We start from the raw sequence: 25,733 nt of genomic DNA on the forward strand, positions 1-25,733 counted from the left end.
TCCTTCCTACCCCTGTTCCTAATCCCTCTCTCCATCCACCTATTTCTCATCTCTTCCTTCATCCACCTATTGCTTCTCCCTCCCACCATCCACCTATTCCTCCTACCTCCCTCCCCCTATTCCTCCTCCATTCCTCCCTCCTTCCCTCCATCCACCTATTGCTTCTCCCTCCCTCCATCCACCCACCATTCACCTATTCTTCCTACCTCCCTCCCCCTATTCCTCCTCCATCCCTCCATTCTTCCATCCATCCACCTATTCCTCCTCCCTCCCTCCTTACACCTATTCCTCCTACTTCCCTCTTTCCCACCATGCATCTATTCCTACTCCTTTCCCCTCTCTTACCCTCCACCTATTCCTCCTCCTTCCCACCATCCACCTATTCCTCCTCCCTCCATATCCTTTCCCTCCCTCCATTGGCTGCTCACGTGTGCCGTGATCCTGGTGCTGGACCGTATTCTCTGTCTTCATTGTTGACTCCATATAGTTTTCTTTTCATGTAAAGAAAAATAAACAATTAAAAATATTTTTCTTAAAGTAACATAGAAATATAGTTACAGGAGATTGTACATGCACTAAAGGATGTGTCTTCTTTGGTGTATATTTGTTTCTCCTTTACATTAGATGTAATGTACCTCTTAGCATCTACTCTGCACATACAGGTACTACCTTGTATCACTCTTAGGTAAATACATCTGTATATAGTGAGGGGCTTCCTCCCTGCAGGGTGTGGTTATAGTATAGATCTACCTAACTGCCCACCCTCTACACTGCGTCATTTCCTGCTGACATTAGCATATGATGCAGTGGTGGGGTGTGTATACAGGTATGATTACTTACTGTGTCCTACCTGAAACGCTCTTCAATATCTACTTATTCAGGTACGTTTAGATACATTTTGGAAGAGTGTATCTAACCAGCAAAGCAAAAAAGGCAGGTACTTTTACTAACACAACTCTCTTCCTTCTGTCTTTTTCCCAGTAATGTCTCTTTATCGGCCTGCAAAATTTTCTTTATCAGCTTTGCAAATAAATGTTTTAGTAGAGTCTAGATAATGAACAATATATCAATTGACCAAGTGATATTTTGAAAAGATCTGTTTCTACCTCTTGTGTTATGTAATTAACTAAGTACTATGATCTATATAACGTTGAGTCCACGTTGTGAATTACTCACCCAGTATGACACATCGGTGGGATACCACCAATAGCAGCTGGCACTCAGCACAAGGGGGACAAGAAACCTTTCTATACTAATAACTGTGCCGGGTGGGAAATTCAAACTTCACAAGACAGGAGGTGATAACTGATTGTGCCCCATGATTGGACAAGAGTCATACTACACATCATGTGCTGGATATAACCATCCTGCAGTACTGCGCTGTGTTACAGACAACATCTAATTTATGCAATCAAATATATAATGTGCTGGTTAATTACAATGATCATATCATGAGGATGCAGAAACAGACATGGCTGCTTTTTATATAACAAATTATAAACTCTCCAACTAGAAGACTTGTTTTAGGAGGGTGCATCAAACCCTCATCATCCACTGACATGTTTATCGTGATACTATTACAAAAATGGGAAAAGATTCATCTAACTGCAGAAACTATAGGTAAATCCAAAGTTCTGGATTACAGGCTAAATTTATTCAATTTTATTTCTTACACAACAATTGTAAGACAGGAATATGAACGCTATTGGTCAGTCGTAAAAAGACAGAGCTGCCCACTTTCCCATTCATTTCTAATTTGTAAAGAGAGCACTGGGAGCAACTATAAAATTGCCCTCTTTGCCGATGATGTGATACATGAGATCTTCAGTACTTCATTATCTTTCTTGCACAAAAACTTGTATTTCTACATTTAACTTAAGTGGTCTCTAACATGTCAACTGGGATTTACATAATTGTACGGAAATAATTTTTAATGAAATACAAATAAAGATTTGAAGATTTACATTATAAGTCTATGAGGGTCCTACAAATATCCACCTTATGTTTCTCTGGTGTGCTGCAAATACATGAGATCTTCTACACGTCTACTGCAATATCCCTTTATAAATGAAACCCTGGACCCTGTCATGTATTTACATTGAGTTACTTTTTCCTGCTCTCTGTTAACTAATAGCTAGATGGTTGTTCTTCCTCCCATTTATCATGGTTTGGTGAAATAAGTTTACAGCAGAATAGGGGGTGACGTAATTTTGGCTACTCACCTGTGTGGTCACCACCTGGCTCAATTGTCACTATTGGTGACTCCAAATCAATACCTTTTCATATATAGAATAAAAATCAATTAGATTTATATATCTTACGGTAACAAAGAAAATCAGTTAAGAATAGTCAAAAACAGTTAAAAATAAGGAAACCTATTTCACTAATATCTTAGTAAAACTTATACTGTCACATTACCTGTTACGTTATCGACATTTCAGAATGGAGATTACAGTTTAAAATAACTTTAAAAATGCTTTTTTAATCCATCCATCCGATCAACCATCCATCTATTCCTCCTCCCTCCCCCTAATCCTCCTCCCTCTCTCCATCCACCTATTACTCTTCCCTCCCACCATCCGCCTACTAGTCATCCCTTCCTCAATCCACCTAATTATCATCCCTTCCTCCATCCACCTATTGCTCCTCCCTCTCTCCATCCACCTATTGCTCCTCCCTCTCTCCATCCACCTATTGCTCCTCCCTACCTCCATTCACCTATTCCTCCTCCCTCCCTCCATCCACCTATTCCACCTACCAACCTCCCCCTATTCCTTCTCCATCCCTCCCTCCAACCACTTATTCCTCCTCCCTCCCTCCTTACACCTTTTCCTCCTTCCCTCCATATATTCCTCATCCTTCCCTCTCTCCCACCCTCCACCTATTCCTCCTCCCTCCCACCATCTACTCCTCCTCCTCCTCCCTCCCTCCACCTCCTCCTCCTCCTCCTTTTCCTCCCTTCATCGGCTACTCACGTGTGCCGTGATCCTGGTGCTGGACCGTATTCTCTGTCTTCATTGTTGAGTCCATATAGTTTTCTTTTCATGTAAAGAAAAATTAACAATTAAAAATATTTTTCTTAAAGTAACATAGAAATATAGTTACAGAAGATTGTAAATGCACTAAAGGATGTGTCCTCTTTGGTGTATATTTATTTCTCCTTTACATTAGATGTAATGTACCTCTTAGCATCTACTCTGCACATACAGGTACTACCTTGTATCACTGTTAGGTAAATACATCTGTATATAGTGAGGGGCTTCCTCCCTGCAGGGTGTGGTTATAGTATAGATCTACATAACTGCCCACCCTCTACACTGCGTCATTTCCTGCTGACGTCAGCATATGATGCAGTGGTGGGGTGTGTATACAGGTATGATTACTTACTGTGTCCTACCTGAAACGCTCTTCAATATCTACTTATTCAGGTACGTTTAGATACATTTTGGAAAAGTGTATCTAACCAGCAAAGCAAAAAAGGCAGGTACTTTTACTAACACAACTCTCTTCCTTCTGTCTTTTTCCCAGTAATGTCTCTTTATCGGCCTGTAAAGTTTTCTTTATCAGCTTTCCAAATAAATGTTTTAGTACAGTATAGATAATGAACAATATATCAATTGACCAAGTGATATTTTGAAAAGATCTGTTTCTACCTCTTGTGTTATGTAATTAACTAAGTACTATGATCTATATAACGTTGAGTCCACGTTGTGAATTACTCACCCAGTATGACACATCGGTGGGATACCACCAATAGCAGCTGGCACTCAGCACAGGGGGACAAGAAACCTTTCTATACTAATAACTGTGCCGGGTGGGAAATTCAAACTTCACAAGACAGGAGGTGATAACTGATTGTGCCCCATGATTGGACAAGAGTCATACTACACATCATGTGCTGGATATAACCATCCTGCAGTACTGCGCTGTGTTACAGACAACATCTAATTTATGCAATCAAATATATAATGTGCTGGTTAATTACAATGATCATATCATGAGGATGCAGAAACGGACATGGCTGCTTTTTATATAACAAATTATAAACTCTCCAACTAGAAGACTTGTTTTAGGAGGGTGCATCAAACCCTCATCATCCACTGACATGTTTATCGTGATACTATTACAAAAATGGGAAAAGATTCATCTAACTGCAGAAACTATAGGTAAATCCAAAGTTCTGGATTACAGGCTAAATTTATTCAATTTTATTTCTTACACAACAATTGTAAGACAGGAATATGAACGCTATTGGTCAGTCGTAAAAAGACAGAGCTGCCCACTTTCCCATTCATTTCTAATTTGTAAAGAGAGCACTGGGAGCAACTATAAAATTGCCCTCTTTGCCGATGATGTGATACATGAGATCTTCAGTACTTCATTATCTTTCTTGCACAAAAACTTGTATTTCTACATTTAACTTAAGTGGTCTCTAACATGTCAACTGGGATTTACATAATTGTACGGAAATAATTTTTAATGAAATACAAATAAAGATTTGAAGATTTACATTATAAGTCTATGAGGGTCCTACAAATATCCACCTTATGTTTCTCTGGTGTGCTGCAAATACATGAGATCTTCTACACGTCTACTGCAATATCCCTTTATAAATGAAACCCTGGACCCTGTCATGTATTTACATTGAGTTACTTTTTCCTGCTCTCTGCTAACTAATAGCTAGATGGTTGTTCTTCCTCCCATTTATCATGGTTTGGTGAAATAAGTTTACAGCAGAATAGGGGGTGACGTAATTTTGGCTACTCACCTGTGTGGTCACCACCTGGCTCAATTGTCACTATTGGTGACTCCAAATCAATACCTTTCATATATAGAATAAAAATCAATTAGATTTATATATCTTACGGTAACAAAGAAAATCAGTTAAGAATAGTCAAAAACAGTTAAAAATAAGGAAACCTATTTCACTAATATCTTAGTAAAACTTATACTGTCACATTACCTGTTACGTTATCGACATTTCAGAATGGAGATTACAGTTTAAAATAACTTTAAAAATGCTTTTTTAATCCATCCATCCGATCAACCATCCATCTATTCCTCCTCCCTCCCCCTAATCCTCCTCCCTCTCTCCATCCACCTATTACTCTTCCCTCCCACCATCCGCCTACTAGTCATCCCTTCCTCAATCCACCTAATTATCATCCCTTCCTCCATCCACCTATTGCTCCTCCCTCTCTCCATCCACCTATTGCTCCTCCCTCTCTCCATCCACCTATTGCTCCTCCCTACCTCCATTCACCTATTCCTCCTCCCTCCCTCCATCCACCTATTCCACCTACCAACCTCCCCCTATTCCTTCTCCATCCCTCCCTCCAACCACTTATTCCTCCTCCCTCCCTCCTTACACCTTTTCCTCCTTCCCTCCATATATTCCTCATCCTTCCCTCTCTCCCACCCTCCACCTATTCCTCCTCCCTCCCACCATCTACTCCTCCTCCTCCTCCCTCCCTCCACCTCCTCCTCCTCCTCCTTTTCCTCCCTTCATCGGCTACTCACGTGTGCCGTGATCCTGGTGCTGGACCGTATTCTCTGTCTTCATTGTTGAGTCCATATAGTTTTCTTTTCATGTAAAGAAAAATTAACAATTAAAAATATTTTTCTTAAAGTAACATAGAAATATAGTTACAGAAGATTGTAAATGCACTAAAGGATGTGTCCTCTTTGGTGTATATTTATTTCTCCTTTACATTAGATGTAATGTACCTCTTAGCATCTACTCTGCACATACAGGTACTACCTTGTATCACTGTTAGGTAAATACATCTGTATATAGTGAGGGGCTTCCTCCCTGCAGGGTGTGGTTATAGTATAGATCTACATAACTGCCCACCCTCTACACTGCGTCATTTCCTGCTGACGTCAGCATATGATGCAGTGGTGGGGTGTGTATACATGTATGATTACTTACTGTGTCCTACCTGAAACGCTCTTCAATATCTACTTATTCAGGTACGTTTAGATACATTTTGGAAAAGTGTATCTAACCAGCAAAGCAAAAAAGGCAGGTACTTTTACTAACACAACTCTCTTCCTTCTGTCTTTTTCCCAGTAATGTCTCTTTATCGGCCTGTAAAGTTTTCTTTATCAGCTTTCCAAATAATTGTGTTAGTACAGTATAGATAATGAACAATATATCAATTGACCAAGTGATATTTTGAAAAGATCTGTTTCTACCTCTTGTGTTATGTAATTAACTAAGTACTATGATCTATATAACGTGGAGTCCACGTTGTGAATTACTCACCCAGTATGACACATCGGTGGGATACCACCAATAGCAGCTGGCACTCAGCACAGGGGGACAAGAAACCTTTCTATACTAATAACTGTGCCGGGTGGGAAATTCAAACTTCACAAGACAGGAGGTGATAACTGATTGTGCCCCATGATTGGACAAGAGTCATACTACACATCATGTGCTGGATATAACCATCCTGCAGTACTGCGCTGTGTTACAGACAACATCTAATTTATGCAATCAAATATATAATGTGCTGGTTAATTACAATGATTATATCATGAGGATGCAGAAACGGACATGGCTGCTTTTTATATAACAAATTATAAACTCTCCAACTAGAAGACTTGTTTTAGGAGGGTGCATCAAACCCCCATCATCCACTGACATGTTTATCGTGATACTATTACAAAAATGGGAAAAGATTCATCTAACTGCAGAAACTATAGGTAAATCCAAAGTTCTGGATTACAGGCTAAATTTATTCAATTTTATTTCTTACACAACAATTGTAAGACAGGAATATGAACGCTATTGGTCAGTCGTAAAAAGACAGAGCTGCCCACTTTCCCATTCATTTCTAATTTGTAAAGAGAGCACTGGGAGCAACTATAAAATTGCCCTCTTTGCCGATGATGTGATACATGAGATCTTCAGTACTTCATTATCTTTCTTGCACAAAAACTTGTATTTCTACATTTAACTTAAGTGGTCTCTAACATGTCAACTGGGATTTACATAATTGTACGGAAATAATTTTTAATGAAATACAAATAAAGATTTGAAGATTTACATTATAAGTCTATGAGGGTCCTACAAATATCCACCTTATGTTTCTCTGGTGTGCTGCAAATACATGAGATCTTCTACACGTCTACTGCAATATCCCTTTATAAATGAAACCCTGGACCCTGTCATGTATTTACATTGAGTTACTTTTTCCTGCTCTCTGCTAACTAATAGCTAGATGGTTGTTCTTCCTCCCATTTATCATGGTTTGGTGAAATAAGTTTACAGCAGAATAGGGGGTGACGTAATTTTGGCTACTCACCTGTGTGGTCACCACCTGGCTCAATTGTCACTATTGGTGACTCCAAATCAATACCTTTCATATATAGAATAAAAATCAATTAGATTTATATATCTTACGGTAACAAAGAAAATCAGTTAAGAATAGTCAAAAACAGTTAAAAATAAGGAAACCTATTTCACTAATATCTTAGTAAAACTTATACTGTCACATTACCTGTTACGTTATCGACATTTCAGAATGGAGATTACAGTTTAAAATAACTTTAAAAATGCTTTTTTAATCCATCCATCCGATCAACCATCCATCTATTCCTCCTCCCTCCCCCTAATCCTCCTCCCTCTCTCCATCCACCTATTACTCTTCCCTCCCACCATCCGCCTACTAGTCATCCCTTCCTCAATCCACCTAATTATCATCCCTTCCTCCATCCACCTATTGCTCCTCCCTCTCTCCATCCACCTATTGCTCCTCCCTCTCTCCATCCACCTATTGCTCCTCCCTACCTCCATTCACCTATTCCTCCTCCCTCCCTCCATCCACCTATTCCACCTACCAACCTCCCCCTATTCCTTCTCCATCCCTCCCTCCAACCACTTATTCCTCCTCCCTCCCTCCTTACACCTTTTCCTCCTTCCCTCCATATATTCCTCATCCTTCCCTCTCTCCCACCCTCCACCTATTCCTCCTCCCTCCCACCATCTACTCCTCCTCCTCCTCCCTCCCTCCACCTCCTCCTCCTCCTCCTTTTCCTCCCTTCATCGGCTACTCACGTGTGCCGTGATCCTGGTGCTGGACCGTATTCTCTGTCTTCATTGTTGAGTCCATATAGTTTTCTTTTCATGTAAAGAAAAATTAACAATTAAAAATATTTTTCTTAAAGTAACATAGAAATATAGTTACAGAAGATTGTAAATGCACTAAAGGATGTGTCCTCTTTGGTGTATATTTATTTCTCCTTTACATTAGATGTAATGTACCTCTTAGCATCTACTCTGCACATACAGGTACTACCTTGTATCACTGTTAGGTAAATACATCTGTATATAGTGAGGGGCTTCCTCCCTGCAGGGTGTGGTTATAGTATAGATCTACATAACTGCCCACCCTCTACACTGCGTCATTTCCTGCTGACGTCAGCATATGATGCAGTGGTGGGGTGTGTATACAGGTATGATTACTTACTGTGTCCTACCTGAAACGCTCTTCAATATCTACTTATTCAGGTACGTTTAGATACATTTTGGAAAAGTGTATCTAACCAGCAAAGCAAAAAAGGCAGGTACTTTTACTAACACAACTCTCTTCCTTCTGTCTTTTTCCCAGTTGTCTCTTTATCGGCCTGTAAAGTTTTCTTTATCAGCTTTCCAAATAAATGTTTTAGTACAGTATAGATAATGAACAATATATCAATTGACCAAGTGATATTTTGAAAAGATCTGTTTCTACCTCTTGTGTTATGTAATTAACTAAGTACTATGATCTATATAACGTTGAGTCCACGTTGTGAATTACTCACCCAGTATGACACATCGGTGGGATACCACCAATAGCAGCTGGCACTCAGCACAAGGGGGACAAGAAACCTTTCTATACTAATAACTGTGCCGGGTGGGAAATTCAAACTTCACAAGACAGGAGGTGATAACTGATTGTGCCCCATGATTGGACAAGAGTCATACTACACATCATGTGCTGGATATAACCATCCTGCAGTACTGCGCTGTGTTACAGACAACATCTAATTTATGCAATCAAATATATAATGTGCTGGTTAATTACAATGATCATATCACGAGGATGCAGAAACAGACATGGCTGCTTTTTATATAACAAATTATAAACTCTCCAACTAGAAGACTTGTTTTAGGAGGGTGCATCAAACCCCCATCATCCACTGACATGTTTATCGTGATACTATTACAAAAATGGGAAAAGATTCATCTAACTGCAGAAACTATAGGGAAATCCAAAGTTCTGGATTACAGGCTAAATTCATTCAATTTTATTTCTTACACAACAATTGTAAGACAGGAATATGAACGCTATTGGTCAGTCGTAAAAAGACAGAGCTGCCCACTTTCCCTTTCATTTCTAATTTTGGAAAAGAGCATCGGGAGCAACTATAATATTGTCCTCTTTGCCGATGATGTGATACATGAGATCTTCAGTACTTCATTATCTTTCTTGCACAAAAACTTGTATTTCTACATTTAACTTAAGTGGTCTCTAACACGTCAACTGGGATTTACATAATTGTACGGAAATAATTTTTAATGAAATACAAATAAAGATTTGAAGATTTACATTATAAGTCTATGAGGGTCCTACAAATATCCACCTTCTGTTTCTCCGATGTGCTGCAAATACATGAGATCTTCTACACGTCTACTGCAATATCCCTTTATAAATGAAACCCTGGACCCTGTCATGTATTTACATTGAGTTACTTTTTCCTGCTCTCTGCTAACTAATAGCTAGATGGTTGTTCTTCCTCCCTTTTGTCACGATTTGGGAAACAGGTTTACAGCAGATTAGGGGATGATGTAATTTTGGCTACTCACCTGTGTGGTCACCACCTGGCTCAATTGTCACTACTGGTGACTCCATATCAATACCTTTCATATATATAAATAAAACAATTAGAATTATATATCTTAAGGTAACAAAGAGAATCAGATAAGAATAGTCAAAAACAGTTAAAAATAAGGAAACCTATTTCACTAATTTCATAGTGAAACTTGTACTGTCACATTACCTGTTACGTTATCGATATTTCAGAATGGAGATTACAGTTTAAAAAAACTTTAAAAGTCCCTTTTTAATCCATCCATCCGCCCAACCATCCATCTATTCCTCTTCCCTCTCTCCATCCACCTATTCCTCCTCCTCCCTCCCTCCATCCATTCATCTATTCCTCCTCCCTCCCCCTATTCCTCCTCCCTCTCTTCATCCACCTATTCCTCCTCCTTCCTCCCTCCATCCATTCATCTATTCCTCCTCCCTCCCCCTATTCCTCCTCCCTCTCTCCATCCACCTATTCCTCCTCCTCACTCCTTCCATCCATCCATCTATTCCTCCTCCTCCCTCCCTCCATCCATCCATCTATTCCTCCTCCTCCCTCCCTCCATCCATTCATCTATTCCTCCTCCCTCCCCCTATTCCTCCTCCCTCTCTTCATCCACCTATTCCTCCTCCTCCCTCCCTCCATCCATTCATCTATTCCTCCTCCCCCTATTCCTCCTCCCTCTCTCCATCCACCTATTCTTCCTCCTCACTCCTTCCATCCATCCATCTATTCCTCCTCCTCCCTCCCTCCATCCAGCCATCTTTTCCTATTCCCTCTCTCCATCCATCTATTCCTCGTTATTCCCTCCCTCCCACCATACACTTATTCCTCCTCCCTCCCTCACTCCCCCTATTTTGCCTCCTTCCCTCCCTCCATCCCCCAATTCCTCCTCCTTCCCACCCTCCCTCCCTGCCCCTATTCCTCTTCCCTCCCTCCCGCCCTCCATCCACCGATTCCTCCTCCTCCCCCTCTCTCTCGGCTACTCACCTGTGCCGTGATCCTGGTGCTGAACCGTATTCTCTGTCTCCATTGGTGACTTCATATAAATTTCTTTTCATGTAAAGAAAAATAAACAATTAGGAATGTTTTTCTTAAATAACATAAAAATATAGTTATAGAAGATTGTAAATGCACTAAAGGATGTGTCCTCCTTGCTGGATATTTGTTTCTCCTTTAAATTAGATGTAATGAACCTCTTAGTATCTACTCAGCACATACAGGTTCTACCTTGTATCACTGTTAGGTAAATAAATCTGTATATAGTGAGGGGCTTCCTCCCTGCGGGGTGTGGTTATAGTATAGATCTACCTAACTGCCCACCCTCTACACTGCATCATTTCCTGCTGACGTCAGCATATGATGCAGTGGTGGGGTGTGTATACAGGTATGATTACTTACTGTGTCCTAGCTGAAACGCTCTTCAATATCTACTTATTCAGGTACATTTAGATACCTTTTTGAAGAGTGTATCTAACCAGCAAAGCAAATAAGGCAGTGACTTTTACTAAAACAAATCTCATCATTCTGTCTGTTTCTTAGTAATGTCTCTTTATCGGTCAGCAAAATTTTTTTTAACCAGCTTTGCCATTGGAGAACAAAGTGTGTGGATACAATTGTACACAATACACAAAGAGCTGTGTCATATGTAAGAGCAATAAAAGTAAACAAATCTGCTTAGCTGATAGAAAGGTATTAGAGACAAGAACATAAATTATAAAGAAATGTTTTTAGTAAAGAATAGTTAATTAAAAATAATATAATTTGGCCAAGTGAAACTTTGAAATTATATGTGAATAATTGGCAGATAGCAGGAGGTTGCAATAGTCAAGACGGGAGACAATGAGAGAATGGATAAGAGTTTTGGTAGCATGTTGAGTAAGAAAAGGGCGTATCCTAAACACATCTACTGCAATATCCCTGTTTAAATGAAACCTAGGACCCTGTCTTGTATTTACATTGAATTACTTATTCCTGCTTTCTGCTGTCAAAGAGCTAAATGGTTGCTGTTCCCCCCTTTTGTCCTGGTTTGGGAAAATAGGTTTACAGCAGATTAGGGGATGATGTAATTTTGGCTACTCACCTGTGTGGTCATCATCTTGATTGTTTGTTGTCACTGGTGGTGAATCAAAATAGATACCTTTCATATATAAAAAATAAACAAGAAATTTAGAATTATATTTCTTAAAGTAACAAAGAAAAGGAGTAAAAATAGTCAAATATAATTGAAAGCAGGTTAATCTATATCATTAATCTCAGTAATACTGTGCATTACCTGCTATGTTATCGCCATTTTCGGATGGAGATAATAATTGAATTTTTTTTTAAAAAAAATGCTTTTCTTACCCATCCCTCCCTACATCCCTTCATCCACCCTTCTGTCCATTCCACGTTCCCTCTATTCCTTCTCCCTCCATCCATCCACCTATTCCTCCTCCCTCCCTCCATCCACCTATTCCTCCTCCCTCCATCGGCTACTCACTTTTGCCGTCATCCTGGTGCCGGACTGTATTCTCTGTATCCTGTGCTGACCCCACATAGGTCTCTTTTCATATGAAGAAAAAAAAAATTACTTACTGTGTGCTACCTGAAATGCTCTTCAATATCTACATATTCAGGTATGTTTAGATATATTTTGGAAGAGTGTATCTAAACAGTAATGCAATTACAGCAGGTACTTTTACAAGCACTCTCTTTCTTCTGTCCTTTTCCAAGTAATGTCTCTTTATCAGCCTGCAAAGTTTTTTTTAGCATCTTTGCCCTTGGAGAGCAAAGTGATACAATTGTACCCAATACACAAAGAGTAGTGTAATTTGTAAGAGCAATAATATATAAACAAATCTTCTTAGCTTATATAAAGGTATTAGGGGCCTATTCAGTTAGCCACGAACATCGCGGCTACATGTGGATGTGCATTTTTTAATGTTAATACGTTACCACAACATCGCAGATTTCTGTTTGCTCTCCATAGGGTTGTGAAGGGAAATCTGTGATACTGCGGTATTTTATTAACATAAAAAATGTGCAGCTGACGTGTAGCCGTGATGTCCGCAGCTAATTGAATATGGTAAGCAAGGGTACCTCCAGATCCGTTCTGGAGGCACTTTGTGCCTAACTGAATCTGAGCCTTAGAGACAAAAGCACAAATTATAAATAAATGTTTCATAGGCAAACCGAGGGGGGTTTCCTAGTGCCTATAAACCCCCTCCAAGCCTGGGGCACTGTATAATTGAGGTGGCTGGACCCTGCCCCCGCTTCACACGGCTCTGCTTGAAAAGGGAGAGCTGTGTGCACCTAACAGTAGTGCACGCAGCATTGCCCATGTATATTATGGGGATAGGAAGAGTTGGAGAGCAGCCAAGCACTGTCTAATATTATAGCCACGCCCCCATGCATGCTGGTCACACCCACTGGTGGCGTGGTGAGGAAACCCCCCTCTACAGATCCTATCCTGCGTTTGCCCCTATGTTTATAATAAAGTCTAGATAATGAGAATAAATCATTTGGTCAAGTGAAACTGAAATTACATGTTGTGTTAAATAACTAATTATATTCTATTATGTAAATAAAGTGGAGTCCACCTAGTGAATTACTCACCCAGTATAACACATCGGTGGGATACCACCAATAGCAGCTGGCACTCAGCACAGCGGGAGAACAAGATACCTTTCTATCCTAGAGACTGTGCTGGGTGGGAAATTCAAACTTCTGAAGACAGGAGGTGAGAACTTGTATCTCTAATTTTAATTTTGATGGTTTCTAACAATTCAGACGCGATTTACATGATTATAGTGAAATACAAAAAATGATTTGAAGATTTACATCATAAGCCTATTAGTGTCCTACAAATATCCACCTTCTGTTTCTCTGCTGTGTTGTTAATACTCGAGATCTTCAACACGTCTACTGCAATATAACTTTCTAAATGACACATAGGACCTTGTCTTGTATTTACATTGAGTTACTTATTCCAGCTTTCTGCTATCAGAGAGCTACATAGTTGCTCTTCCTCCCTTTTGTCCTGGTTTGGGAAGATAGGTTTACAGCAGATTACGCTGTGTTTGGCGCTACATATTTGGGACCATTTTGGACATTTACAATCCCGGGGTTAGCTGCACAATATCGGGACTGGACATATTATATATTTTAGAAGTGTTTGTTGCCTCTAATCTCTCTATTGAAAAGGACAATGGACTTTCAATAATGTGGAGAACTATAATTGAGGGAAACTGAACCACCTGCTTCTTTTTGCTCGAGAAGTATTAGACAATTGTGCTATATTCACCCAATTTTATTATAAGTTATAGGTCATCGCTATAGATCTACTACTGTTGATAATCAAAAGGTTCTGTGTTTAACATAGTGATCACTAAGATCTTGTGACCTCTTTAATATCATGGCTGGAGCCTATACAGCTTATTAAATTATATACATTTTTATTGATCTTATTTTAGATTGTATTAGTATTAGATCTATACTTTTAAATATATCTGGTTTCAGCTCTTCTTGTTGTTTTTTCCTGCTGTTTGCATACTTGGGTACAGAACCCATATTTGGGAAGCTGTGGTCCAGAGAAGCACAGTTTATTTAACTGGTCCATTAGCCCATTAGTTTGTACATTTGTTACAGCAGATTAGGGGGATGAAGGGATTTTGGTTACTCACTTGTATGGTCATCACCTTGCTCAATGTTTGTCACTGGCAGTGACTCCAAATTGATACCTTTCATAAAAGAAAAAAAAAATAGGATTATTTCTCTTACAGTAACAAAGAAGGTCATTTAAAAATAGTTAAAAATAGGGAATTTTATTCACTAATATCCCGGTAAGACTTGTACTGCCGCATGACCTGTTCTGTTATCACTGTTTCAGGATGGAGATAACAGCTTAAAATTATTTTAAATATGCTCTATTAAACCATCATTCCCAAATAATTTAAATAACTGCAATGTCCACTTACCTCCAGTTGTAGGTATCCGCATTCCATTTCCACAATGAATAATTAATATTCCTAAAACAATTGTGTATAAACACATCATTACTCCGACTCTACTTCACCTCAAAAGACTCAAGCTGTTGAAGTCTAGGACATCAGCCCAAGTTTCCATTATGATGCGTTCTGTGATGTAATAATTCAAACTAGATGCTGACTAGCTAGGAGCTTAGTAGGACAATTGTGAGGAGTAAAATATAATGTGTCAATGTGTTGTTAGTTCAAAGTTGCTATTTGAGATATTCAATTATTAACAGGGTAACATTTTATTTATATAGTGCCTACATCAGGGGCTCCTGCTGAGATCCTGTTTTTCTTGCTTTACAAATGCTTTAGGTAGTACAGAGTAATTAGCTAATTATTAAGTAGTATCTTATACACTATTAGTAACTTCAGTGAGAATCCTTCTCCAGCATGTGTTTAATAAAGCCGTAGCCCCAGTGATTACTGACTCAGAGTCTTATGACTGGGTGTCATTGTGGTCCGTGCATTGGATCCTGCCCCCTGCAGCTCTGACATCCAAAGGTATCTAGCAGTATCAGGACTCTTCTGCATTTAGCAAACTCTAAGGGCCTCAGTCATTAAGGAAAGTAAGGCATAAAGGGGGTAAATGTTCTTTGGGACAAACCAATGTTACAATGCAAGGGGTGCAAATGAGTTTATTATTTTGCACATAACTTAAATACTGGCTGTTTTTTCATGTAGTACACAAATACTTGATAGCTTTACTTTTACACTAAAACTTAAAGTTGATCTAGGACATGCCCTACCCCAACTGTAAATCTGCCATCACATTATAATTTTTCCTCCCCCTCCAATGGAACATGGTATTGCCCAGGTACAAAGTTACTCTTCATGCCCTGAAGGTACCGGTGGACGACCGCACTAATCTGTTAGTGTGAGATAGGGGGTTGGGTTAACTCGGTGAAATATTCTTATGTTGACAAATAGCAAATGTTACAGTAATATTATTGTATTCATATTGCCTTTACCCACTTCTTGCCCCCCTGGTTTCTGATGATTAACTTCTGAGTTCTCTGTTTCATGCTGTTTTGTGTGTGCTGATATATTGGAATGTCACCAAAGCAGTTCCCATAATAAAATAAGCATCACCCCTGTGATTGGGAGACATCAAAAAATATAATTGTTTGAACATTATTAGATACAAACATATTGTAAACTGACTGACTCTTTTATTATGCCAATATTAATAGTTATGTTTTATTATATTCTATTTTTTATTTGACCTTTATTTGCTAGTTTAATATCTCAGGGAAAGATTAAGCATATATGCACTAATGGTTTTATTAGTCATCAATTAATAAGCTACTGTAGGTTTCAGAGTGAGCCGCCTGTGACAATAGTCATTGTCAAGGGATATTATTTCCCTAAAGTGTCACATTAATTCATACTTGCCAACTCTCCCGGAATGTCCGGGAGACTCCGGCATTTTGCGAGAGTCTCACGGACTCCCGGGAGAGTGTCTCCCGCATCTGGCAGAATTCTGTCTACTTCCTAGTTAAGTGGGCAGAATTAGGTCCAAAACGCAGCGATTCCCGTGTTAGCCCCTATTGTCAAATGATGCGTTTGTGTCAAGACGTTGTGGGGGCGGGGCCAAAAGTACACAAATTTTGGAGCCCTGCCCCCATCACACCCACCTCCTGCAGCAGGCTCCCGAGAGCCAATATCAGCAAGTTGGCAAGTATGCATTAATTATCCTGCTTATCAGGTATAACTACTAGAGATGTGTGCTGATCCCACTGTGTTTAGGTTTTGGATGTGGTTTTTGTTCTAAAGCGTGTTCATGTTTTGGTTTTGTGACAGGTTTTGCGAAAAATCGTAAAAGGTTTTGGTTTTGGATCTGGATTTAATGAAAAATTGTGAAAGTAGGTAAATTCATGTCATTGTGAGCTGTTTTTACTCCAATATTACTTTTTATTAACATTAATTTCCAGTCACTTCCAGTCTAATTTCTAATTATCCCTTCACAATTGTTCCAATTTTTACCAATTTTAGCCACAGTCTGCAGCGAGCTGTCTTAATAAAGGATTTTGTAACTTTGCCTTTGTTGCATTTGCTTTCTTTGATTCAATTCTAAAAATAAACTGCATAGTGTTGATGGGCCTGATTCATTATGGAAAGTAAAGCCAAAAAAATTAGTAACTTTGCACCTTGGCAAAACCATGTTGCATTGGAGGGGAGAGGCAAATTGAAAATGTGGGGACAGATTTATATTTGGCGTAAAGCATGTTCTAAATCAACTTTACATTTTAGAGTTCAAATACAGCTATCAAGTATTTGTGTGCTACATGAAAACAACCAGTATTTGTCTTATGTGCAAAATAATAAACTAATTTGCACCCTTTGCATTTTACCATGGTTTTATCCATGGAAGACGTACTCATTTTTTTGCCTTACTTTCCTTAATGAATCAGGCCCATTATCTCCCTTACAATGCACCCAAACCTCCTTCATGTGTTCAGATTTACTATTACTGTAATAGAATATATTAATAACCATACGGACACCAATGTAAATTTGGCAAAAACTCACAGTTCTTATTTAAACAAAAATAGTGGCGGAGAAAGCATTGCAAGTCAGCTAACAACTCATTGGAAGGACAAATTGCTGTTATACCACTGGTCCCAGGATATAATCCTTCATGATGTTACGGCTTCCTAATGACTGTCATTACTTTTAGAACTAGAGGGAGAGGTCTACACCTATAGCAGCTGCCTTTCCCGTAGAGATAGACGTACATAAAGTACACTTACCCCGGGGTTGGATTAATCTTCCCCCAGTGGAATAATTATTCAGCCTTCCCTCCCCATAAATATATATGAATCCCTCGACGAGGGGAAGTGATCAGTTTATACGAGTATTCTCGGTCAGGTGATGTCATCAGTATGTTCAAGCAGCCCTGGTATGGTGATGTTATCAGTGTATACGAGCATCCCCGGTGCAGGGAGATGATCATTGTGTACAATCAAGGTATAATGGTAACATTTATTTTGTTTTCAGGTTCAGCTGGTTGGAAAACTCATATGGATGGTAGGTCATTTTTACGTGTACTGGGCATCCAGACACTGTTTAGCGGTAAATGGTTTAGATTTCCCACATCCAGTGCAGATAAGATGGTTTGGTTACAGGGTTTGCAGTGTTGGGCTCTTATCCCGTTACTTAAAAGAGAAGAATGTTGTTTTGGAAGGCCAGACATTTTAGTACTTCATTTAGGAGGATATGACTTGGGAAAAGGGAAATCTTTGGACTTGCTGACAGCGATCAGGGAGGATCTGCGCTCCATCAAGGCTTAATGGCCACTGGTGGCCATTTGCTGGTTTAACATGATACCTAGACTCGTGTGGAGGACACCTATATCCCTATCCATTATGAAAAACCTCCTATCAAAGGCCAACAGAATAGAGGGTAAGACCATACATTCTTGAGGGGGGGGCATGGTCATAGCTCATCCTTTGATGGATAACAAACGACTTTATAGAAGTGACTGGGTGCATCTTTCCGACGAGTGCAATTGGTTGTTCTTAGAACAAATATGGTGGAGGTTAGGTGAAGTTGTTAGGTCACTGGGTGGCGGGCTGTCCGTCTGTTGAAGGACTTAACTTTGGCGGGAGAGCTCTTGCAGTTAACGACTAAGGCATACGGTGCTATCTCTGATTGGCCGAATGTCACTGACCCCTTCGTAGCACTCTGGTTCTTAGTTACCTTGTGTGGGGACCCTTTGTCCATCATTATATGGCACTTCATCGTAAGCCCAGAAGGGAAGTAGTCACAATTACACCAGATTTAGCACCGGCCAATCGTAAGGGACTAGGTCCTGGGACCTTTGGTAGTGCCTGTGGCCGCACACTGTTTGGTCCACCTATTAGTTAGCTGACTCGCAAGTGCTCTCGCTGCCACCAAGTTATATATAATCATTAATAAATTGTGAAAAGAATAATGAGGAACTGACAAGCGCTCCTATAGTAATAGAGGTCTACGGCAAATCAATATAAACGAGAGTGGGCAAAAACATGAACAGTATAAATCACATAAAATTGTGTCCTCAATCGATGTGCGGCAATAAAGTATAAAATATGGACAGTACTTATCACATTAATGTTCTGCCTTCAAACGCTGTACGAAGGATTAGGCAATAAGATTGTGCAATGAGTCACCGCTATGTAGATCTCCGGGTGAGTAAAGAAACTCAAATTCAGCGCCCAGAATGCCTTGCGGTGACTTTGTACACTCTGCCTCCAATGTGCCGGCATCTTGGGAGATAAACACTCCTACTTATGGTAATCGGCGTCCTCTCATTGGTCTCTGGATCCGATCATGTATATAGAGGTATGAGAAAAAAAACATATAGGGCCTTAGTCACTAAGGAAAGTAAGGCAAAAAAAGAAGTAAATGTTCTCTGGGACAAACCATGTTACAATGCAAGGGGTGCAAATTAGGGATGTGCACCGGCGACTTTTGAGGTCTCGTGTTTTGTGTTTTGGATCCGGATTTTCTCGATGTTTTGGGTTCGGATTTGTTTCGCAAAACATCTGCCGAAAGGTTTTGGTTCGGATTTAAGGTTTTGGATTCGGATTTTTTTTGAAAAAAAACTAAAAAGTGTAAAAATCAAGTTTTTGGGCTTATTTTCACTCCTACGCTATTATTAACCTCAATAACATTCAATAACAATAATTTCCACTAATTTAAAGGCTATTCTGAACACCTAACACCTCACAATATTTTATTTTTTTTAGTACAAAACGTTGCAACGAGGTATCTTTCTGGACTGCGTAGAGGAGTGTTCCCCACAATATAATTAAAAACCCATCAACTGGTCTGAATTACACCCAAAAATAGTATCTGGACTGCGTAGAGGACTGGCCACTGGCCACCACAATATAATATATAGAAAACCTTCAACAGGTCTGAATTACACCCAAAAATAGTATCTGGACTGCGTAGAGTAGTGGGCACTGGCCACCACAATATAATATATAGAAAACCTTCAACAGGTCTGCATTACACCCAAAAATAGTATCTGGACTGCGTAGAGGACTGGCCACTGGCCACCACAATATAATATATATAAAACCTTCAACAGGTCTGCATTACACCCAAAAATAGTATCTGGACTGCGTAGAGTAGTGGGCACTGGGCACCACAATAAAAAATATATAGAAAACCTTCAACAGGTCTGAATTACACCCAAAAATAGTATCTGGACTGCGTAGAGGACTGGCCACTGGCCACCACAATATAATATATAGAAAACCTTCAACAGGTCTGAATTACACCCAAAAATAGTATCTGGACTGCGTAGAGTAGTGGGCACTGGGCACCACAATAAAAAATATATAGAAAACCTTCAACAGGTCTGCATTACACCCAAAAATAGTATCTGGACTGCGTAGAGGACTGGCCACTGGCCACCACAATATAATATATAGAAAACCTTCAACAGGTCTGAATTACACCCAAAAATAGTATCTGGACTGCGTAGAGTAGTGGGCACTGGGCACCACAATAAAAAATATATAGAAAACCTTCAACAGGTCTGAATTACTCCCAAAAATAGTATCTGGACTGCGTAGAGTAGTGGGCACTGGGCACCACAATAAAAAATATATAGAAAACCTTCAACAGGTCTGAATTACACCCAAAAATAGTATCTGGACTGCGTAGAGGACTGGCCACTGGCCACCACAATATAATATATAGAAAACCTTCAACAGGTCTGCATTACACCCAAAAATAGTATCTGGACTGCGTAGAGTAGTGGGCACTGGGCACCACAATAAAAAATATATAGAAAACCTTCAACAGGTCTGCATTACACCCAAAAATAGTACCTGGACTGCGTAGAGGACTGGCCACTGGCCACCACAATATAATATATAGAAAACCTTCAACAGGTCTGAATTACACCCAAAAATAGTATCTGGACTGCGTAGAGGACTGGCCACTGGCCACCACAATAAAATATATAAAAAACCTTCAACAGGTCTGCATTACACTGCACATACGGCTGCTCCTCCATCCGCTCCATCATACACATGTTGGAGTTTCAGCGTGTGAAAACCTCTTGTTTTTGATAATGTCAGTGCATTTTGAATATTTTTCAATTTGCCCCACACCACTGAATGTACTTTATCTATGATACGCATCTATCTTTCTTGACTGCGTAGTGTGGTGGCCCCGGTACACAATTTGGTACCAAGGCCACAATATAATTAAAAAACCCTCCACAGGTCAGAATTCCACCAAAAAAGGGTATGGACTGCGTAGTGTGGTGTGCCCGGAACACAATTTTTTACAGCGCCAACAATATAATTAAAAAATTGGGCATCAACTGTCACCGTTGTTTAATATCTGATACACCTAAATATGGACTGCACAGTGGAGTGGCCCCGGTAGTAAATTTGGTGCCGGGGCCACAATACCTCCTCCAACTTCCAAGTGTAGTGTTAATAAAGACAGACAGCGTCGAAGTGTTATTAGTTGACTTTCTTAACCCTAAAATTGTCCCTGTTGCAAATATTCGTGCAATGGAGAGTTACTTTTTCATTGAAAGACTCAAGCTTTCAAGTGTAGTGTTTATAAAATATAAACAACAATACAGTAGTTCTAGAGCACGTCAATCCCTCTTGTTTTAAATTATGACACGGCATTTTACTTTTGGTTTAATTTCCTGAATTTGTTTAAATTTGGTTTTACTTTTTGAACATGACAAACGACTGTTGATGGTCATATAATGCAAAAAAAAAGTTCCAAGATGGAATTGTCCTTGGGCCCTCCCACCCACCCTTATGTTGTTGAAATAGGACATGCACACTTTAACAAACCAATCATTTCAGCGACAGGGCCTACCAAACAACTTTGGCTGAAATGATTGGTTTGTTTGGGCCCCCACACCAATAAAACAATTCATCTCTCCCTGTACAAACTAAACAGGCTCTACTGAGGAAAGATGTCGTCCTCATCCTCAACCTCTGATTCCTCTCCCCCTACAGTGTGTACTTCCTCCTCCTCATACATTATCAATTCGTGCCCGCTGGACTCCACAACCACAGGTCCCTCTGTACTGTCTGGAGGGCAGTGCTGCTGTACTTCATTGAGGAATTGATTATTCATTTTTATAAACATCATTTTTTCAATGTTGTGAGGAAGCAACCTCCTTCGCCGTTCACTGACCAGGTTCCCAGCTGCACTAAAAACTCTTTCCGAGTACACACTGGAGGGGGGACAACGCAGTTAAAAAATAGAGCCAGTTTGTACAGGGGCTTCCAAACTGCTTTTTGGAGTTCTACCACGTCACTACCTCTAGTTAATTTAGATTGCAAGGCTTGTAAATATAAATACTTTGAAGATAAAAAAAAAAGCAGGCTGCACAGACTGTGGAGCTAGAAAGTGTAATTAAATGGACCACGTTACTTTGGTGGATATCTATGCCCCCCCCCCCCCCCGCCCTACACTTGTAGTTGAATATAAATAAAGCAGCCTGCATAGACTGTAGAACTAGAAATTCAAATATACAAAGAAATGGACAAAGGCAGTTTGGTATCTGTCTGCATCAGATCCCCTCTCCACTAGGAGTAAAACAGAAAACTATTCAGCCGTTATATAGTCTAGAATATAAATAGAAATTGAGAAAGGCAATTTGGTATCTGTCTGCATCATAATCATCAACATCCTCCTCAGCGCCAGCTACATCAATATCCTCCTCCCGGTGTACAACATTCACACCTTCATTAGCCAAATCTGTAACTGGACTGTGGGTGATCCTTCCAGCATATGCAGAGGGCGTGCTGCAAATGCTGGATGGAGTCACCTCTTCCCGTACAGTGATGGGAAGGTCAGGGTTCACAACCAACAACACCCTTGGACTCGCCTTGGGGATTTGTGATGTCATCTGTTTAGAAGGCAGAGTTCTTTGCTGTTTTCTTGTTGTTGCTGACAGCATAACTCTCTTAAATTTTTTGTAAGGGGGGAGGAGGAGGGCTTAGATCCTTGGGTGAAGCTGGACCACTAGTCATGAACACGGACCAGGGCCTAAGCCGTTCCTAGCCACTACGTGTCGTAAAAGGCATATTGCCAACTTTACTTTTCTCCTCAGCTGATTTTAAGTTTCTCTTTTTGCTATTTTTTGAGAACTTGGGCTTTTTGGATTTTACATGTCCTGTACTAGGAGATTGGGGATCGGGCTTGCCAGACGACGTTGATGGCATTTCATCGTCTATGTCATGACTAGTGGCAGCAGCTTCAGCATTAGGAGGAAGTGGGTCTTGATCTTTCCCTACTTTATCCTCCAAATTTTGGTTTTCCATTATATGTAGCACAAGAGAGCGTACCCCTAAGCCACACACACTCAGCAAAGCATTTAAAAATTATATGCGGCACAGGAGAGTAGCACTGGACTTATACTGCTGAATCAGTGAATTTTGTAATAGCAGTACCACTGGACTTATACTGCTGAATCAGTGAACTTTGTAATAGCAGTACCACTGGACTTATACTGCTGAATCAGTGAACTTGGTAATATTGCAGTACCAATGGGCTTATACTGCAGGATTGGTTTTGCTAATTTTGTTGTAATTAATTATTTTTTTATTATTTTTTTGTATTTTTTTTTATAACTTTTTTAAAAAATTTTAAACACTTGGGAATAATGGGGAAATAACTATGCCCTTAGAAGCACAGAGCACAGGACACAGCACCACTGGACTGAACAGGACACAGCACAGGACCCAGCAGCACCACTGAACTCAAAATTGACAGAGCACAGCACACAACACCACTGGACTGATACTGCAGAATGTGTGAACTTTGTAATATTGCAGTACCACTGGACTTTTACTGCTGAATGTGTGAACTTGGTAATATTGCAGTACCAATGGACTTATACTGCTGGATTGTTTTTGCAAATTTGGTTATAATTTTTTTTTTTTTAATTCTTTTTTTTTTATTTTTTTTATAACTTTTTTTTCATTTTTTTAAAATCTTGGGAATAATGGGGAAATAACTATGCCCTTAGAAGCACAGAGCACAGGACACAGCACCACTGGACTGAACAGGACACAGCACAGGACCCAGCAGCACTACTGAACTCAGCAGGACAGAGCACAGGACACAGCACCACTGGACTGATACTGCAGAATGTGTGAACTTTGTAATAGCAGTACCACTGGACTTATACTGCTGAATCAGTGAACTTGGTAATATTGCAGTACCAATGGGCTTATACTGCAGGATTGGTTTTGCTAATTTTGTTGTAATTAATTATTTTTTTATTATTTTTTTGTATTTTTTTTATAACTTTTTTAAAAAATTTTAAACACTTGGGAATAATGGGGAAATAACTATGCCCTTAGAAGCACAGAGCACAGGACACAGCACCACTGGACTGAACAGGACACAGCACAGGACCCAGCAGCACCACTGAACTCAAAATTGACAGAGCACAGCACACAACACCACTGGACTGATACTGCAGAATGTGTGAACTTTGTAATATTGCAGTACCACTGGACTTTTACTGCTGAATGTGTGAACTTGGTAATATTGCAGTACCAATGGACTTATACTGCTGGATTGTTTTTGCAAATTTGGTTATAATTTTTTTTTTTTTAATTCTTTTTTTTTTATTTTTTTTATAACTTTTTTTTCATTTTTTTAAAATCTTGGGAATAATGGGGAAATAACTATGCCCTTAGAAGCACAGAGCACAGGACACAGCACCACTGGACTGAACAGGACACAGCACAGGACCCAGCAGCACTACTGAACTCAGCAGGACAGAGCACAGGACACAGCACCACTGGACTGATACTGCAGAATGTGTGAACTTTGTAATATTGCAGTACCACTGGACTTTTACTGCTGAATGTGTGAACTTGGTAATATTGCAGTACCAATGGGCTTATACTGCAGGATTGGTTGTGCAAATTTTGTTGTAATTAAAAAAAAATTAAATTCGTTTTTTGTATTTTTTTAAATAACTTTTTTTTATTTTTTTAAACACTTGGGAATATTGGGGAAATAACTTCGCCCTTAGAGAAGCACAGAGCACAGGATACAGCACCACTGGACTGAACAGGACACAGCACAGGACCCAGCAGCACCACTGAACTCAGAAGGACAGAGCACAGGACACAGCACCACTGGACTGAGCACAGCACAGCACAGCACTGAACTGAACAGAACTGAACAGCACGAGATATAGCAGGACAGAGGACCACCTAACACACCCTCCCTCTACCCTGATCAATGCCCGAGTGAAGATGGCGGCGACTAGCGGGGAATTTATAGGATCCGAGTATCGCGAGATCCGACAACGGGATTATGAGTCAGAGCCTCAGTTTCAGATTTGAATTTGGCGCCAATACCCGGATCTGTCTCGAATCAACTCGGATCGGCAACGTTCGGGTGGGCTCGGATTTCATAAATCCGAGTGCGCTCATCTCTAGTGCAAATGAGTTTATTATTTTGCACATAAGTTAAATACTGTCTGTTTTTCCATCTAGCACGCAAATATTTTCTAGCTTTATTTTTACACTGACATTTAAAGTTGATCTAGGACATGTTTTTAATATTTTTAGAGCGCGAGTATTTAGCGGAACTCGCTAACAATTGAATACCCCACTTAGTGTCTTATCTTCAAATAACAAAACAATCCATTTATTAGAATACAGATTGGACTCGTCCCTGATTCACAGTTACAATCGCATATAACACACAAAGCTCTTCCCGGACCGAGCTATACGGATCAATACGTAACAAATAGTGATGGATAGAGATAAATATACAGCCGAAGTCCATAGACAGCTGTAGAGGTGATCTCTGCTCATCTCCCTGGGCCTGAGCTCCGGAACTCCTGGTAACACTTAC

At 39.9% G+C, this 25,733-nt stretch overlaps 1 protein-coding gene across 6 annotated transcripts in view; it reads right to left on the reverse strand.

Annotated features, from left to right (window-relative positions):
- The window catches only part of LOC142109292 (uncharacterized), a 44,444-nt gene that overhangs the window by 10,248 nt on the left and 8,463 nt on the right, over positions 1-25,733 (reverse strand). The window contains exons 4-16 of one of the 6 annotated variants that reach the window (XM_075193414.1): positions 18,962-19,172; positions 15,846-15,964; positions 14,817-14,867; positions 14,523-14,579; positions 10,849-10,911; positions 9,857-9,910; positions 8,066-8,128; positions 7,314-7,367; positions 5,521-5,583; positions 4,769-4,822; positions 2,976-3,038; positions 2,223-2,276; positions 429-491 (exon numbers count right to left, since the gene is read on the reverse strand). In XM_075193414.1, coding sequence (XP_075049515.1) covers positions 429-491; positions 2,223-2,276; positions 2,976-3,038; positions 4,769-4,822; positions 5,521-5,583; positions 7,314-7,367; positions 8,066-8,128; positions 9,857-9,910; positions 10,849-10,911; positions 14,523-14,579; positions 14,817-14,838 — 610 coding nt within the window. In that variant the 5' untranslated portion in view covers positions 14,839-14,867; positions 15,846-15,964; positions 18,962-19,172. Of the gene's footprint in view, positions 1-428; positions 492-2,222; positions 2,277-2,975; positions 3,039-4,768; positions 4,823-5,520; positions 5,584-7,313; positions 7,368-8,065; positions 8,129-9,856; positions 9,911-10,848; positions 10,912-14,522; positions 14,580-14,816; positions 14,868-15,841; positions 15,965-18,954; positions 19,173-25,733 lie in introns of all 6 variants that reach the window. The other 5 variants (XM_075193415.1, XM_075193416.1, XM_075193417.1 and 2 more) reach the window with 5 other exon arrangements.

The sequence above is a fragment of the Mixophyes fleayi genome, chromosome 12 (genome assembly GCF_038048845.1).
Source record: "Mixophyes fleayi isolate aMixFle1 chromosome 12, aMixFle1.hap1, whole genome shotgun sequence".
NCBI classification, from domain to species: domain Eukaryota; kingdom Metazoa; phylum Chordata; class Amphibia; order Anura; family Limnodynastidae; genus Mixophyes; species Mixophyes fleayi.